The following is an 18,785-nucleotide window of genomic DNA, read 5'->3' as shown; positions in this document are numbered from 1 at the left end:
TTTTAAATGTGGTCAATGTTAGGTCTACTTGAGGCCTGACCAACTGCCAGGGAGGAGAAGAAAGAAGACGGGAGGGAGCTATGTTTTCCAGCTGAATCCCAGCAGCAGAAAGAAAAGGTGTAATTCTATGTCCCAGAGGCGGGACAAGAGAAGACTTTTTGTTGTATAAATCCTCATAAAGGGGATTGAAAACACAGTTATATGCAGGGTTAGAATGATTAGAGTATAATTTAGTAATGTATTGTAAAGCTAACTTTATACGGCGCTGCTCAAGAGAAGGTTCATCAGCTTCAACATAGAGACTGTCAATAGGTGAAGTTCTAAAAGATCCAAGACAAAGTCTCAGACCTTGATGATGGACAGGATCAAGAGGTTTAAGATTGCTTTTGCAGGCTCCCCCGTAAACGATTGAGCCATAATCAAGTTTAGAACGAACTAGTGATCGATAGAGATGGAGAAGGGTAGCTTGATCCCCTCCCCATTTTGAATTTGAAACAACTTTCAACAAGTCAAGTGCTTTCAGGCATTTAGTTTTAAGTGATTTAATATGTGGTAAAAAAGTTAAATGTGAATCAAAGATTAGACCCAAGAACTTGGCTTCCTTCACAACTTTAATGGGCGTCCCATCTAGAGACAGTTCAGGATCTTTATGGGGTTTATATCTACGACAAAAATGTATGCAGTTAGTTTTCGATTTAGAAAATTTGAAGCCGTTTTCAAGACACCATTTATTTATTTTGTTTAAACAAAGCTGCAGTTGCCGTTCAATGGTATGCATATTTTTCCCACGACAAGAAATATTAAAATCATCCACAAATAACGATCCATCAATTGAATCGTTTAAAACTTTTGATAAACTATTTATCTTGATGCTAAAAAGTGTGACAGACAGAATACTGCCTTGTGGAACACCCTGATCCTGATTGTAATGATCAGACAGGGTAGAACCCACTCGAACTTGAAACTGTCTGTTATTTAAAAAGTTGGCAATAAATTGAGGCAAACGACCTCGCAAGCCGAAGTCATGTAAATCTCTTAAAATACCATATTTCCAGGTTGTGTCATATGCCTTCTCAAGATCAAAAAAGATAGACACAGCATGTTGATTATTAATCAGTGCATTTTTAACAAATGATTCTAGTCGCACTAAGTGATCGACAGTACTTCTGTTTTTACGGAAACCACACTGTATATCAGTTATAAGGTTATTTGTTTCCAAGTACCAAACAAGTCGATTATTTATCATGCGTTCCATGGTCTTGCAAACACAGCTAGTTAACGAAATCGGACGATAATTGGATGGATCGGTATGATCACGTCCAGGTTTAGGTATGGGTACTACTATGGCGTCACGCCATGATGAAGGAAAGTTACCCGATGTCCAAATATCATCAAAAATATTTAGGAGAGTTTCTAGGCAGGATTCTGGTAAGTGCTTCAGGAGTTGATAATGTATGTTATCAGCTCCTGTAGCAGTATCATGAGCTTGATCAAGAGCAGTATGGAGCTCATGAATAGAAAAAGTTTCATTATAATCTTCCCCATTATCTGAGTTGAAATTAATAGTTTTCTTTTCTTGTTGTTTTTGATACTGCTGGAATTTAGGTAAATAATTAGAAGAGGAAGAGTGTTTAGCAAGGGTTTCACCCAGTTTATTTGCGATATCTGATTTATCGGTAAGTACTTGATCTCCATGTTTAAGATGATTGACAGTAGATTTAGTACCTTTACCTTTAATTTTCTGGACCATATTCCATACCTTGGACATGGGTGTCCGAGAATTTATTTTAGATACATAATTTTGCCAAGATTGGCGTTTGTTCTGTTTAAAAGTACGCCGTGCTTTAGCATTTAAAATTTTAAATTTATTCAAATTATGCACCATAGGATGGCGACGGAAATAATGTTCTGCTTTTTTCCTTGCCTTCCTAGCTTGTTTGCATTCATCGTTGAACCATGGTTTTCTTATGTGTGGAACTGCAGAGGACTTTGGTATACACTCATCAGCTATGGAGTTCAATTCATCAGAAAAACATTTAATAGCATCAGGAACGTCAGTAAAACGTTCAGGTTTAAGCTTTTCAGCACACAGTGTTTCATATAAAGTCCAGTTAGCCTCTTTAAAATTCCGTCTTGGTGATGGAGGAACATCGGATGGAGTTACAGCTTTTAATATAGTAGGAAAATGGTCACTTCCACAGAGGTCATCATGGACTGACCATTCGAATTCATTAAGTAGTTCTGAATTTGTGATTGACAGGTCAAGAGCAGAATAGGTCCCTGTCCCAGGGTGTAAATACGTATTGGAGCCATCATTATAAATACATAAATCGTTGTCAGAACAGAAGTCCTCCAACAACTTACCTTTAGCGTTTATATTTACACTACCCCAGAGAGGGTTGTGCCCATTTAAATCTCCCATTATAATACAGGGCTTCGGGAGTTGGTCATAGAGAGCTTGCAGATCAGTTTTGGCAAACGTCGAAGACGGCGAAATATACAGCGAGCATAGCGTAAACGCTACATGTAAAGTAATTCTCACAGCAACAGCCTGCATATTAGTATTAAGTGATACAGGGCTTTGAATAACGTTTTGTCTGACTAGAACGGATGACCCGCCAGTGGCTCTATCACCCGGAGGTGAAAAAGAATGATATGCATTAAAATGGCGAAGGTCAAATGCATCTGTTTGTTTTAAATATGTCTCTTGGAGACATAACGCTGAAGGTGTGAAATCTTGGACTAATAGCTTTAATTCATGTAAATTAGTCCTCAAACCTCTGCAGTTCCATTGTACAATATTGTTGGAATAAACTATCTTTTGGGGGGATTTTTTGGGGATCTACCCCGCACTCTTTTGGAGGGCGACAAGCTATGTGCCCTAGAATGGACGTTTTCAGAAACGTCCATATCTTCAAGAGACCCATATTTATTAAACAATTGAATTTTATTTTGTGACCCCTTAGGAGCTCTGCCACTTTGTTGCTTTGAAGCATCAGACTTAGGTTTGGGTTTAGTTTTAACAATTTGTTGTCTATCAGCTGTTGAATGAGACTCAGAGCGTGACTGTGAAGATGACTTATGATCAGAGGACTTTGATGTAGTAGGAAGTGATTCCTCAGTCTGGGATGATATAGCAGGGTATAAAACCTGTGGGGAGTCGGAACTGACCCAAGTCAAGGTAGTTTGGCATCCTGTGGATGATTTTGTTATTTTAGAGTTGGATTCAGATGATGATTTTGCTACTGTAGCATAACTTTCTAGAAGGTCAGATCTCTTCACCAGTTTCTTTGCCTCAGAAAAAGAGATATTTTGGGTGAACGTTATTTGTTAATCGCCATTTGCTCTTTCCATATTGGACACTGTTTTGACGAAGATGAATGGTCGCCAGAGCAGTTAGTGCATTTTTTAAAGTCACTGTCACAATCTTCTGTTGTGTGTGTCTTCTCACCACAGTGAGCACACACAACAGACAATGTGCAGGTAGATACACCGTGACCATATTTCTGACATTTAAAACACCTGAGCGGGTTGGGGATGTAGGTTTCAACTTGGATATTGCAGTAACCCGCCTTTACTGATTTGGGAGCATTTGGCAATGAAAAAGAAAACAGATAGGTATTTGTTTGGATTGTTTCATTGTTTTTTCGGGTGGAAAAGCGCTTCACATACAGCACACCTTGATCCTTCATTTCGCATGCTATATCAAGCTCGGACATGTCAGCAAACAACCGATCACGATCTCTGACGATACCTTTACTTGTGTTCAAGGTCTTGTGAGCAGAGACCGTGACCGGAATGCCCACAAAAGATTCAATGTTAATCAGATTGGTTGTCTGCTGTTTCTTGCCACACTCTATTAGTAATGCACCCGAACGCAAGCGTCTAATGTTCTTGACATCCCCAGCAATACCTTGAATGCCCTTAGATACTGCGAAAGGGTTCAACTTCAATGGTGTCTTGTCCGGAGTCTCAATAACGAGGAAACGTGGCCAATACTCAATCGATAGAGACGGTCTATGAGAAGTATCAACGGGATCAATTTCAAGTGGACGTTTGTTTTTTTGGGGGGGTATTTCATAAACCATGATTGGTGTCATATGATTCATCATCCGAGCTCCCCACCCACCATGGAGTATCACAAGGACAATGCTAAAGCAAGCGGGCCTCCAGCTTGCAGCACCAAGGATACCCGGATGATATACTCCAGCAGAAGAATTAAGAGATTAATAATTCTACCAGATTGGCCCATGAGCCACCGCCTTCTGGCATAGGACTCTAGGCAAATTACAGAACAACATACTTCAAATTCAAAATGTTTTAGATTATATAGTCAAGTCCAAATTTACAACGATTCCAAATGATATATGTGCATTGATAAATATAATAATGCCCCATGCACAGGGCTTGGCATGACCAGCCGATTGGTCGAACCGGGCCTTTTCGACCACCCGTCTAGGCGAAGTCAGGGCCGAAGTGGTGTATTGAGCAACAGGAACACGGTTGCAAGCTCCTATTGCTCTCAACCACCAGGATCCCCTCCTCTGCCGACACAGGGCTGCAACCCACGGCAAACGGGTTGGTGGACCAAATATCCTCCCGGGTCCACTACGGGGATGTCGGCGAGCTCTTGGCGTTACCCAGCACCCACCACGAGGAGGTGGCTCGCCACGGGTGCCGGCATGGTGGGTGAGGTGGCATGGTGGGTAAGGAGGCATGGTGGGTGAGGTGGCATGGTGGGTGAGGTGGCATGGTGGGTGAGCTGTCTTAGGCACCAGACTACTAATGATCCAGTTAGCTTGAGGTGGCAGGGATCATTCCCATTTATGACTGAGAGACTGAATGTAATCTTATAGTCAACTTTCTGTGCACTTAAAAGAACCCACAAATCTGTTGGTATATCACCAAATGTGCCCACACTGAATACGTGCAATAACCTAGTTGGGGGGCTCAGCAAAAATGCTAATAAACTTGGACGAAGTATGGTGACTATGTGTAGTAGTTCACACAGTTGTGAATGGGCACCTCATAAGGATGAGAGACCTGCAGTAACTTGGTGTGCCATGTGGCTGCAAGGGCTCCTGAGTGAACACCAGCGAATCTGGTGGCAGACATTATGAGCAATCAGCCTGGTTACATCTTCTGCCCTTCCATTTCTCCCAGTCACCTTATCAGCAAGGTATCTTACAGCCAATCTGACCAGGACCAAATTACCCCAAACTAATGTAACTCCAATACTTCAACATATGGCCTTCACAGTGGCTCACTGGAGCATAATAGTGTAGTGGCAAGGCATCTGACTATCCTGCTGAAGACCCGGGTTCAATACCCAGTGGAGGCAACCAAATTTCGGTCCTGAGGTGAGCATGGTTGCCTAGTATCCTTGGTCAAGATACTTAGATCCACATTGTCCCAATTCACCCAGCTATAAAATGGGTACCCATGAGAAGGTTCTGGATATGTGAGAGTTCAGATAATAGTGCCTAACAGGCACCACGGCTGAAAGCTCCCCAAGGTACAAAAAGTATTGAAAGTACTATAGTTTTTTATGACTGGCAATAGTGATGTACGAAGTGCTGTAAGCAGGCAATGTGCCTGGATATCAGAGCCATATAAGCAGACTATTACTTACTATTACACTGCTTTGGCCACTTTGTGAATAAGCTTTTAGCAATATTCTGGGAATATTATGGTGGAGGACACCATAAATGAGTTTTACGTATTGTACGAATGTGGGGAACAGAACATGGGTCTTTAGCATGATGAATGAATGCTTTAACCACCTACAAGCCCTTGACTACTTTGTGCTATGTTGTTGTGGACAGAGCTAAAGCGAGTCACATGTCATCCTCCATGCTAGTCCTACACTGTGACTGCAGAACAAAAGCACTCCTTATATTAAAGAAAGAGTAGTTTTGCCTTGATTTAAGTTTGTATTGAAGTCACTTACCCCTGCATAGAATATTTTGTTTCGTAACCTGCTGTTGAACCTCTCTGGGTTTGCCTCTGAAAGAAGAAACGAAGCTGGATTAGTTGAAGTGCTTCATGATGATGATTGGTCATCCTCGATATCTCCAGGGTACATCAAGGATAAAACTCCACTATACCCTGGATGCATCTACGTGTCGGCCCAATGATTTTATTACCTCCATTTGCTAGCTCCGCATTCTCATAGCAGCAAATCAGCAAAGCCGCCGTTAAATCCAAGCTTGCCAGTGTCAACAAAGATAGTGGTTGCAACTGCAAAGATTTGTTCGTAGTGCGACTCAGATTTGGGGGAAGTCATACTGACAAACTTTTAAAAAGTATGCATGAACTCCTCTACCCCTTTCAGAGTACCCCTGCAGCATTTGAGTTGCCAAGTTTAATCAGTCAGATAATTTAAAAAGCGAGAAGTGAGTTGTGACTGGTACGCTCAACTTCACAGTGTAGACACCTGATTGATTAAAAAGCCAGCCAAGGGAGGTAATAAATGCTTTGGGCTGTACCATAGATGCATCAAGGGTATAGTAAATATTGATCGGAATGTATACGCAGGGGAAATCAAGGCTGGTGACTGATTGGTAGTTCTCTTTCACGCTGTGTTACAGAGTATGTGAAAGTGACAAAAGTAGATAAATTAAAATGATCCAGATTTACAGTACAAGAGCCAGCAATCACAAGCCTTCAACCACACTGATCCTCTCTGCCTGGGAATACATTCATCTGGTTGTATTGTCTGTATGTACCATATGTTATATAAGAGGTCAAAGATGGGATTTACAAGGAACAGTGTTATGTCGTACCCCGTGATTCGTGGAACTCCAAGGACACATGAGCATCAGCACCAAGACTGAAGTAGTTGTTGAAGATTTCTAGGGGCAGCGTCTCCGCTCCTCCCTCCTCGTCTGGCTCGGCAGATGTGTTAGGGGTCACACTGATGTTCCACCTGTAACAGGAGCAAATGACACAGATGCTTCGAGAGTACAAGCACAAAGAGTGAAAGAGTGAGTTTAGTTTTATGCCACTTTTAGCATTAGTTCAGAAACAGTACAGCAGTCAAGCACCATGAAATGACTACTCCCTTGAACATTGTGGACACTATTTATTCATTTCCTACTGAACCATCCACCAAAATACATGTCTGTGTTACTGAATTCTGACTAAAACCACACCATCTACCCATAATAGGACTCATAACACATCAGTGATGGCAACAAATATGAAGCAGCAGTAAAATCTCCACAGATGTGCCACTCTGAGTGGTGGAATCCCCAAAAGATTACTTACTTTTACAGCTAAATAACTCTTATGTACAGTCTGCATACAGGAATATATGTATATATTGTGAAAATAGCCATATTGCCTGTTCGGGAGATAACGAGGATAACTTACCGGTCCAGCTGAACCACCTGGCCATCTTCAACATTGCATAAGATTTTAGAAATGGGTTCATCTGTGTAGCCCTGTAACACAGCAGTTTAATATTTCAGCTGAACGTAAATGCTTGTTCTTTGAGGACAGATCATAAAGGCAGAGATGAAAAGAATTCTAATTTGTTCTCTCTAAAGTGGGTCTCAAGCAACACTCAGTGAAACATTTCAAAAGCAAAGGAACGGAGGTCATGTAATATGAAAAACATAGAGTAACTTGGCAGTAGGAACATGTAAAGTGCCAGAGACAACATGGTTTGGAAACAGCTGGTGAATATTCAGGACCCTGACCAGGACCCTGTCCTACAAAGCGATAATGGCATTGAGTGCCTACACCTTAATATGGACTTATGGCTGTGCACATTTTGAGGAGTGGCATCCAGGGAAATTCCATGTTCGTAGGTTGATTACAAATATGAACTGAAAACCGTATGAAATAGTTTAGAAGTCATTATTTGGAATATGTCTGAAGACCGTTCAAAAAGAAAGGAAAAAGTGGATCACTTGGCTGTAGTTCAGACACGTAGCTCACCTATATATTTCTCAAAAAGTATCACTGTAAAAGTAAGGTAAAAACAATATTTTCACCTCACATGTATCCCTAAAATACTGTTTTACAGAGTTTACTCATGTTGTGAATTGAATTAAAGCCTTCATTTTTTGAAACCCTGATTAGATATCATCTACTGTTCTTTACATCTAAAACTATTTCGGCATTGTTTTTGAAGAATGTTTAATAATATATTCATATAATTCTAAAAGCATTAAGCAATAAACATCAGTGTGTGTAATTTCATGACACTTTTAGCAATAATGCAGCAACATCACAGAAAGGACACCAGAAATGGGCTTCACACATAGCATCCGTGTAGGGAATTGAACCAGGGTCTTCGGTGTGACAAGCAAACATTTTATCTACTATGTTACCCCATCACCATTAGATATTCCAATTAAATCACATCATTGAAATTAGGTCAAACAGAAGTGAAACTTTCTGCCAAATTGACACCTGGGAACATGGACAAATAATATGTTAACCTATCCGAACATGAAAACATGTTGAGACAAAAAGTTATAAACATTGTGGTTTAATATTGAAAGGACGGTAAGTGACAATATGTTAAGTGTCGCTGAAATGAATATTGCCATAAAAACACAAATGATGATTATAACAACCTAAGTAATGTCACCACAGACATATTCTACCCACATGATGAAATAGTGTCACTTCACCTCATGCATAGTAGACCCGTGAAGGTACTGGGGTAGAATAGGCCTTCAGCAACCAATGCTTGCCATAAGAGGCAACTATGCTTGTTGTAAGAGGTGACTAATGGGATCGAGTGGTCAGGCTCACTGACTAGGTTGACACATGTAATCAGTTCCCAATTGTGCAGATCTATGCTCATGTTGCTGGTCACTGGATTGCCTGGTCCAGACTCGATTATTTACAGACCGCTGCCACATAGCTGGAATATTGCTGAGTGTGGCGTAAAACTAAACTCACTCACTCTTGCATAGGATTCAGCTGACATTTTCCACACAACTTATCATCTGAGTTCAAGAAGAAGGGTATTATCTCTGAACCAGTAACGAGTCCATGTCACTGTTCATCTTCTAATTACTGAATACTGGATTAATTTTGCTAATTTACTCACTCAACCTGATTTATTCAGGACTCTACAGCATTACACATGACAAAATGGCTCCATTAATGAGGACAAAGTTCTGAATCAGATTTTGATGCAAGAACCATTATGTATACTACTTTAAGGAAGATGAGGATCAGGGAATTCTGATATTTTACAATAAAGTCATCACTAACTTAAATACATACTACTACCTGTAACTATACATAAGCGTAGCCATCAAAACCATATGTTAGGAAACAATAATGAGTGAGTGAGTAGGGTTTTACGCCACTTTGGGCATATTCCAGCAACATCACGGCAGAGGACACCAGAAATGGGCTTCACACATTATACCCGTACGTATCTTGGGAATCGAACATGGGTCTCTGGAATGACGAGTGGATGCTTTAATCTTTCAGTTACCCCTAAGCCACCACAATGTTCAGGATGAGAATACAGAGATACGGAGTGATCTCCCCTCTTGGTGCCATTTTGAAATAAACTTTGTTGCATTCTGTTTTTATTTCCTCTACATACTCTGTCAATGATAATGATTTACATAATGTTACATTGAGTAGATACCTAATGTATTTTCTTTCCCCTAAAGCCTTTATGTTAAATAGACAGTCTTGTATCATCTACAGTGAGATGACCAAGACCCACATGACAGAATAATGTAATTAAATGTAATGCCATGTCATGTAATCAAATCTAATGTAATCGTTCTGTTTACAATCCCATCTCCAGCAAAGTTGAATACAATCCCTCTCCACAAAAAAGCACTGCATGACCTTGATTATAACTGTGTTATTCCAATTGATTAAATATTGTCATTTGGGCAGAATATCACTGAGATAAGCAATAAACTGGTTCTTGTTTCTGTCAGTTGCACCACTGCTTGGGGGTCTTTCAGTTGCTGTTTAGTTTGGGTTGATGCAGTACTTAAGGTTCAATACTCCAAATATATATATCAATATTTTTACCTTGAATTAGCCGAAATACAATAGGAATCACTGACAGTAACAGGAGAATAAGGCCAGAAAATACCAATTATTTTTCAGGTTTAATCGATGGGTCGTTCAGTCATTGTAAAATTAAATATAATAATGTATATTTATTTCTGTGAGAGTTGGTTACAAATAATGTTATTTCAAACCTCAATGCATATTTTAACATTCCATTTTACAATCTATATCTTATTTTATAGCAATTAGTATAATAATCGACGATGAGAGACTTTTACACTGCTTTTATCAATATTCCTGCAGTATCACGTGGGGGGACATTAGAAATAGGCTCAGTCTAAGTAAACTTATCCTCAGTACCTTTCGTTACACTCCACCACTGAGTCTAACAAAACCTTATGGGAGGTCGCGTCAGGTAACCTTTGAGATTGACCAATCAGAGCACAGCTTACCAAATCGCGAAGGTGCACATTCGCACACCCCTTATGAACTTTTTCTCTCGAAAAGGTTCGTACCCGAACAATTCTGAATGCTATTTAGCATACGATTGCTTCCGGGTGATGCACACTGCGTACGTACTGCCATGACAACGGTGAGTAAACAGTTGCTGAAAATTATCTTGCAGAAATATTAGCTAATGGTAACCATGTCAACAGAAACCCCAAAGCGTATATACTGCAGGTCAAATAACTGTGTTATATGCTGATTTTTGTTTGTGGAGAGATCTGTGTCGGTGACCTGAAAGTCCCTCCAATCCCTAAATAGTAGCCGTTGTCTGATTGGTTAAATCTATTTAACCGTCTCGCATTTGATTGGACTGTCATTGATTGCTCAAAGGTTACCTGACGCAACCCTGTACTAGGTTTTGTTAGACTGAGTGGTGTAGTGTAACGAAATACACTGAGACGAAGTTTACTTAGACTGGAAATGGGCTTCACACATTGTACCCATATTGGGAATCGAACCTGGGTCTTGGGTGTGACAAGTGAATGCTTTAACCAATAGGCTACTCCACTGCCCCATACAAATATCATGAAGTGCAGTCCGTCAGTACACAGTCACAAGACACATGCCTCAACAGCATTTCTACATGTATGAACTCTTGAAAAGTGTAACACTTGGTGACTCTTGAAAATTGTAACACATGGTGACGATTCTGACACTTACTCCTCCCCAGTTGAGTGTCCTAGCAAGGTCGTTGCCAGTCCCAATAGGAAGGATGGCGACAGGGGGCGGGGGAGAGATTCCAAGGGAGTCCAGCATGGACAAGATCCAGTCTACTGTACCATCTCCCCCACAAGCCAATAGTCGAAGGTTAGGCACTTTCTTGAACAATTCTAGACTGAAATACACAACAGAGGTAATTACAAATTTCTTCAAAATAAAACAGTCACATTTAAAAACACAGTTTACATGACTTAATGCCAACATAAAAATTTTAAAATATTAACTGGTTCAAAAATAAAGTGATTGCAGGAATGTAGACAAAACAAGAAGGTAGTACAAGAGCCCCTTGGTGCTGCAATGGCTGTGCAAAGGTCCCCACTCTCGGTCAAATGTGAGAGTGAATGAGAGTGTGATTTTTCTGGTTCTGCATCATTTTCAGCAATATCATAGTGCATGACACATGATATACATAGTGCGTGACACATGATATACATAGTGCGTGACACATGATATACATAGTGCATGACACATGATATACATAGTGCGTGACATGATATACATAGTGCGTGACACATGATATACATAGTGCGTGACACATGATATATGAAAGAACTGACATTAGACAGTCAAGAGGGCGCTTCTTGAAAATTCTAAATCCAAAGACTTTATATCATCATTACAACTCAAACAAGAATTTATGGATGCTATCTGGTTGTAGTGCTAAAGAGGCAAGGTGTCCAAAGGAGGTATGGACCTATTGTGCCTATGAGGGAAAAAGAACCCTGACCTTGTATGGTGAACACTTAACTGCTATTTACCACACTAAGCAGACACATTGTGACGCAATGGAACATTATGAAAAGTGATGTTCTTTCAAAAAAAGGTTTACATAAATCACTCTGAACAGTATTCCAGCAAGCTGTATGACTAATTTTCAAAGTCCATAAATCCTAGATGCTTACCACTAGAACATCAAAGCTGAGGCAAATCTGGGATTCAACTCCACTGAGACACTGGCAGGATTAAGCATCATAACTATAATCGTTCTGTCTTCACAAATTGTCCACTCATGTCATGTGCAAACACACAAAAAAAAAGAAAAAAAAAAAGACAAAATGGGAACTATTGTGTACGTTGATGATCTGAAATAATGTCTCTCACCCAAACTGTGGTCCTCCCTGGGACAGGTCAAACACTTGCCGCGGGTTCAGGAGCCAGCTGAACTTGTGGAAAAGTTTTGCCCCTTGATTGCCACCACTCTTGGGGTTTATAAAAACCAGGAGCGGCTTTAAGAGCGGTGATGGAATCGGTTTGATCAGAAATGGTTTTTGTTCATCTTTACTTCGCCTTTTCTTTAAGGATGCTTTCCTTTTCTTACTAGCCCGAAGTGAAGATTTGAAGGAACCCTGTCACAGACAGAAAGTATTCATTCCACACAGTGCTCAGCATTTTATGACTTACTTTTTTTTTTGCTTCAAAGCTCAACATTTTTTTTCCTTTCAAAGCTCAATCACATTACCGTGGAACATCTGTTGAGTATGGGAGGAAGGAACAAGGATGATCAATATTCTGTAGACTAACGCAAATGAAAACGTGTTCTAATGTAATGTCTGAGTCACTAGGCATAAAGACCACTGGTTTTTATACAGACCTATAAAGACGGTCCTTGAAGGAAAGAAAGCTCTAAAATATTTGGCCTGGTTTGGACATTTATGAAAATCCATTCCCGATAATATGCTAGTTTTATCAGTGATTTTCTCATTGACTTAAGACATGAGAAGACCAGTTGGGATTGAAGTACTACAAACATGGCGACCATGGGCTACATTCATGGACTGATCATAAAGTACTTCTCACAAAAACATTTGATTTCATACAACTGTTTCGGCCGACCACATGAAATGTAACAGAAATCAGACCATAAACAACAGAAACTTAAAATATCTGAGTGCACTGACTAACTCACTTTCTTGGGAAGTTTTATAATCCAAGATGGCGGTATGATGATACCAGCATGAATACCCAGAGTGCATTGTTCTTCTATCTGCTGCATCATGAAGCATGTGGTCTTGTTGTGGTAGGCGGCTTTACACCACGAACAGCTGATTGCTATGATATCCTGAAACAGACCATCATCTCAATATATACTGAACAGCAAAAGAAACGCAACTAAGTGTTCATCTTATGTCTTAATATATACTGAACTGCAAAAGAAATGCATGTAAGTGTTCATCTGATGTCTTTTGTTTAAAAACTTGACAGAAAGAAATTTTGTTTTTGCTGTGCAGTATGTATCACAGTAGTATCCAGACAGTACCAGCAACTTCAAGGACATCTTGAACACTTTTAACAAACCTAAGACAAACATGTGTTCTTAAACAGATTATGTTGAAGACTTTTTGTGTATTCAAGGTCACATGACTATTACATCAAAGGAATTCAATATATGTAAGGAACACTACTGTTCTCCATTCAGGTGGAACATACGAACAGAATATGATGCAAAAGCACATTTTTTTTCTTTAAATGTACAGTGTGTAAGAATGCATTGTTTTTTTTTAATGGGGAGTCATTACATTTCTAAGGTCTTCATCTAGAGGCATTCTGATTAAACTGTCTTCAGCAATGGTCCCATTTAAACCTAAAAAAAATTTAAAATATTCGGGAAACCCTGGTTTCAGTATAACTTGGTGACAGAGTTATGAAGCAGTATTTCTGACATGAAGTTGTTAAAGACAAAAATATAAAGGGAAATTGGTTTGAACTTAAGCCTTAAGACTACAGACTAAATCATTAAAAAATAGCGCAGATTCTGACATTTATTGTTTTTTTCAGTTTTTGTAAGAAAATCTTGGTCGGTATGTTACCTCTAAAAACAAAATAGTTTGTGATAATCTTTTCAGTTAATCACAATGTTATCTGATATATGTGCACTAAAATGAGTCAATTTAGTGTTTATCATGATGTGTCTGTTTTTTGGTCGTGTAGCATAATCTGTTTTACGTAAATGAAAAATAACATAATCATGGAAAAGCTATTCAAATAAACCACACTTTTCAGGAATGATTTTTTTTAAAACTCATCATTGAAATTCTAAAATCACACAACCTGCAAAATATAGATATGAGTAAATGCTGATACTCTAAAGTGTTGTACATTCATTTTTGTATCAGTTCTTAGATGATGACTTGCTGACATAAATCTGTAGGTGGAGATCAATGTCTCCTTGCTCACCTTGTTCTGAAAGGCGAACCTTTGCTGGAAGGACTGAAACAAAAAAGTAAATATGTCACTGTCATTTTATTGATTTTTCTCATGAATTCATGAGAAATGTTTCACCACAAGCAATGACTGCTAAACTAATAACACGTACAAGAATCCCAAGTAATTGAGAGTTGAAACTGTATCAAAACACAACATGCAAAGAAATATAATTTGAGGGTAGTAAAGGATTCATATATATATAGGTCACTAGATGAAAAATGCATGTGATGAGTGATGGAGAGGAACACATATATATGGGTTGACAAGAGGGTCATAAAAAAATATGTTGGTTTAGGGTTTAGAAAGGTCAGGGTCATGGGTCCTTCAAGTTTGTTGGTGGGCATGGCAGATGGATTTTCTTAAGAGAATTTTCCAGCAGAAATATCTCATGAAATATCAAAACATTTAATCTGACTTGTCTCTTTATGGCTGAATTGATAAGCGTATTGATTCCATATTTATATTGATATATATTCGCACATCAGTATGTTTACAGATGTACGGTTAATGTACGAAAACAAAGACGTCTATGGGAATAACAAGAGAGATGCTAGTTAAGCACATGGAGGTATATTGATGAGTCTGGCTGTGCCAACAGTAAGCTGACAACAGCAACAAATCACAACACAGCAATCAAGATGTCCACCAGCAGTTAATGATGGGGTTATTCAGCACAGAACAAGACAAAGAATATGGAAATGGTTTTCAAGTAGTGCCTTGTTCATTCTAAGTGTAAATGAATAATTGTAGACACATTAGTCTGGAAACCACACACAAGCTTTCATATTGTATGACATTGTCACACATTTAACAGGTAACGTTTAGATAGCGGTTCTTACGATGCACATACATGAGTGTTGAATCAAACTGTACTCTTTCATTAGGACAGACTAATTTCAATTCTTGTTTTACAGTGCCATCGGTGATGTTTTTTCAAGAATATCAAAAAGCAAAAGCCCTACGTTTTTTTATTGGCCAAAATGCAAACTTTCATGAACAGATTTTTTATTGTTGTTTGACCCCATGTACACGTAGTAAATTGCCGGAAGTAAAATACATTTAATTTTTAGAAGAAATATTACTTTAACTGGTGATTTTATTGTTATTTGATTAGTGTGCTGCCTTCAGGCTTTCTGAGGACAAAAAATCCATAAAACAAAAAACAAAATTGGTCTGGCCCTATTTGCAATCACTAGCATTAAATATTCATAAGTTTGTGAAAATGGTATATTTTTTAAATGACTTAGTTATTTATCAAAGCAAGATATGCTACATGGAATACACAGCAGTCTTGTATTTTACGTGACAGTCATCATGGGTCATCACTGTGGTACATTAGCACTGTTTACATGGTCAATACATGTTGAAAAAGATTACATATTATTTCACTGAAAGTGGAAACTTAATGCTGACTGGTATCAGATTACAACATTCTGACAAATATCTGTATTCATGAGAGGTACCGTATTGATACCTGTCATGTGTATTGTGATGTGTCATGTGTACACTGTTCTGGCCCCAATTTCTTGAAACAAACTTAAGTCTGAGTTTTTACTTAAGTTTGAGTTTTTACCCAAATTTGAGAAAATACATTTCCCAGAACGTACTGAAATTGATATTAAACTCAAAAACAGTAGACAGTTTGAGTTTTGTGAATATATTGCCTGAGGTGTTTGAGCATTTTCTATATTAAAAAATGCATTTGAGTTAAAAATAAAGCAGTTTCAAATTGTCAAACTCAGTTTGGAATTTGAGTAAATACTTAAGTTTGTTTCAAGAAATCGGGGCCTGATCCCCATCAAGATCTGTGTTTGTGTTGATATTCAGAAACCTATGATTGGCGTGAGAGGCATGAGAGCATCAGACGTCAAGCTCACTGATGTAGCTGACACATGTTATTGTTTCCTGATACCGAAAACCAACGCTCATGTATGTGATCACCGGATTGTCTGGACCAAACTTGATTATTTACATACTACTGCCATATAGCTTGAATACTGTTGAGTGTGGCTTTAAGCCACAAACAAAAGACAGTTCTGGAAAGATTGCTCACCTTGCCACACTGCTTACACTTGCCCTCCTGCCGACGCCTATGTACCCAGTGGTGCCGCATGAATGTTTGCTGAAAGTCAAAAACAACAAGTATGAGATACAAGTCATTTATTAGTGAGTGAGTGAGTGAGTGAGTGAGTGAGTGAGTGAGTGAGTGAGTGAGTGAGTGAGTGAGCTGGGTTTTACGCCGCCTTTACCAATATTTCAGCAATATCATGGCAGCTGAAACCAGAAATAGGCTTCACACATTGTACCCATGTGGGGAATCGAACCCAGAAATTTTCCTGGCTCATGTATTTTTCAAATGCTGTTTTTGTTGATACACAAACTGTTGACAATTTATGTTTACATATATTCATAGGTAGTTGAACTCACAGGTGGTATTGACCCGTGAAGGTGCGGGTTAGAATAGGCCTTCAGCAACCCATGCTTGCCATAAAAGGCGACTATGCTTGCTGTAAGAAGTGACTAAAAGGATCGTGTGGTCAGGCTCACTGACTTGGTTGACACATGACATCAGTTCCCATTTGCGCATATCTATGCTCATGCTGTTGATCACTGGATTGTTTAGAATAGATTACAGACTGCCGCCATATAGCTGGAATATTGCTGAGTGTGGCATAAAACTAAACTCACTCACTCACTCACTCCAGGTGGTATTAGATTAGACATGAAAAAGTTTCATATGACTTTTGTAGTTATATTTTTCATAATCCAATCAAGATACATTTGATGGACAAATTACATTACATTCAACATTTCTATTCATGTTATAGACTTGGTAGAAAATAAACTGACAAAGTGATGACAAAATATCAAATATGAAAGATTAAGATGATGATGATTTTAGTCATTTATTTAGACATGAAAAGTTAAAATAGAGCATGAGTTACCCAAATAAACATATTATGAAACATTTCAGTTAAAAGCGAGTCATGTTTGAAATGTGGTTAATGACTTAATTGGGGCTGCAGGTGATAACAATTTGACTCATAAATATATGTCTATATCGGAAGCACTGATGTCTGCATCTAGACTTGAGATAAAAAACACTGAGTGACGTGTTCAGTGGCAAACGTCAGTGTCCTATTGGAAGTCTTCTTCTTGAAGTACATCTGGGATTAGACACAAACTGCTTCAAACTAACCGACTATGTTTGACAAGTCACATCAAATATTTGAAAACTCCATTTCAAAGACTTCACATATGTTACCCCGTAAAGATGCATGCCTAAAACATTATTTACATGGAATAGTTGGAGCTACTACTAGAAATCTTTAAATTCAGCTAAGTTTGTTTTGTGTCTGACCAAAGTTAAATACAGAAAGTTTCCTTGTCCTAATTAGAGTAAGCTGAGTTTAGTCTGTTCTGAATAGATTATGACCTTCAGTTGTTGTCCGGAATAGTAAATGGTAGTAGGTAGTAAATGGTAGTAGGTAGTAAATGGTAGTAGGTAGTAAATGGTAGCATATGAAGCTCTTGAGCTCTGAAACTCTGACTCCATAGGAACGAAACATGGAATCATTACTCCAAACACATAACTAGGTGGGTGTATCTCTTTGGGTTGCAGCGTTTGGACTTATACTTCTTGAGGAAATCAAGTTGAAATTAATGTTGGAAGCAGTGCAGCTGATCCATTCCAGCCTTTTCAAATACAGCTGCTGATTTCCCTTAATCTGCTCAATGCTGGTATTCAAAACCATTTGACAGGGGAATAGTATAGTGACAACCCCAATTAAAACTGGTGACAGCTATTTACTAAGTAGGAGTAAGGTAATATTTGACTTAAGTACAGTATGTATAAATTCTTAACTTTCTACATATATATATATAAACTTTAAGTAGTTAAGACTCACCAAACAGAACTTCCTAAAAAGTATTGATCAAGTTTCTTGGCACACAACCACCATTTACAGAGACTGTTGAATTCAGGCACTTCACGTTGAGTGGTATGCTGTCTGTTAGTTTTTTCAAGATGATAGCATTTTTTTCATTAATCTGATCAATCTTTTGGTTCTTTGATTGAATGAAACATTTAAAAAATAAAATTAGCATCTTTCCATTTCATTAGTTATTAACAAAAACAATCTGAATCATTAGGCTAAATAAAAATAGTTATATGTTTCTCAGGCACTCAGGTGTGTTACTTTTATTTGTGCGCGTAACAATATTTTATTGCCATTTAAAAAAAAAAAAATTTAATTTTTTTCTGCAGCCTTACTTCACCAATTTATGTACAGAGTTTGCAAATGATTTTGTTCAGACATTGACACTGCTGACAACTCCTGATGAAG

At 38.5% G+C, this 18,785-nt stretch overlaps 1 protein-coding gene across 10 annotated transcripts in view; it reads right to left on the bottom strand.

Annotated features, from left to right (window-relative positions):
• The window catches only part of LOC137287555 (diacylglycerol kinase zeta-like), a 309,083-nt gene that overhangs the window by 25,976 nt on the left and 264,322 nt on the right, over positions 1-18,785 (bottom strand). For all 10 annotated transcript variants that reach the window (XM_067819919.1, XM_067819909.1, XM_067819912.1 and 7 more), the window contains 8 exons: positions 16,493-16,561; positions 14,410-14,442; positions 13,142-13,294; positions 12,337-12,581; positions 11,176-11,350; positions 7,375-7,445; positions 6,786-6,928; positions 5,951-6,006 (listed from right to left, as the gene is read on the bottom strand). In XM_067819919.1, the coding sequence (XP_067676020.1) occupies positions 5,951-6,006; positions 6,786-6,928; positions 7,375-7,445; positions 11,176-11,350; positions 12,337-12,581; positions 13,142-13,294; positions 14,410-14,442; positions 16,493-16,561 (945 nt within the window). The remainder of the gene's footprint in view (positions 1-5,950; positions 6,007-6,785; positions 6,929-7,374; positions 7,446-11,175; positions 11,351-12,336; positions 12,582-13,141; positions 13,295-14,409; positions 14,443-16,492; positions 16,562-18,785) is intronic.

Source organism: Haliotis asinina, chromosome 6 (genome assembly GCF_037392515.1).
Source record: "Haliotis asinina isolate JCU_RB_2024 chromosome 6, JCU_Hal_asi_v2, whole genome shotgun sequence".
NCBI lineage: Eukaryota > Metazoa > Mollusca > Gastropoda > Lepetellida > Haliotidae > Haliotis > Haliotis asinina.
This window is presented reverse-complemented; position numbering and strand designations above follow the sequence as displayed.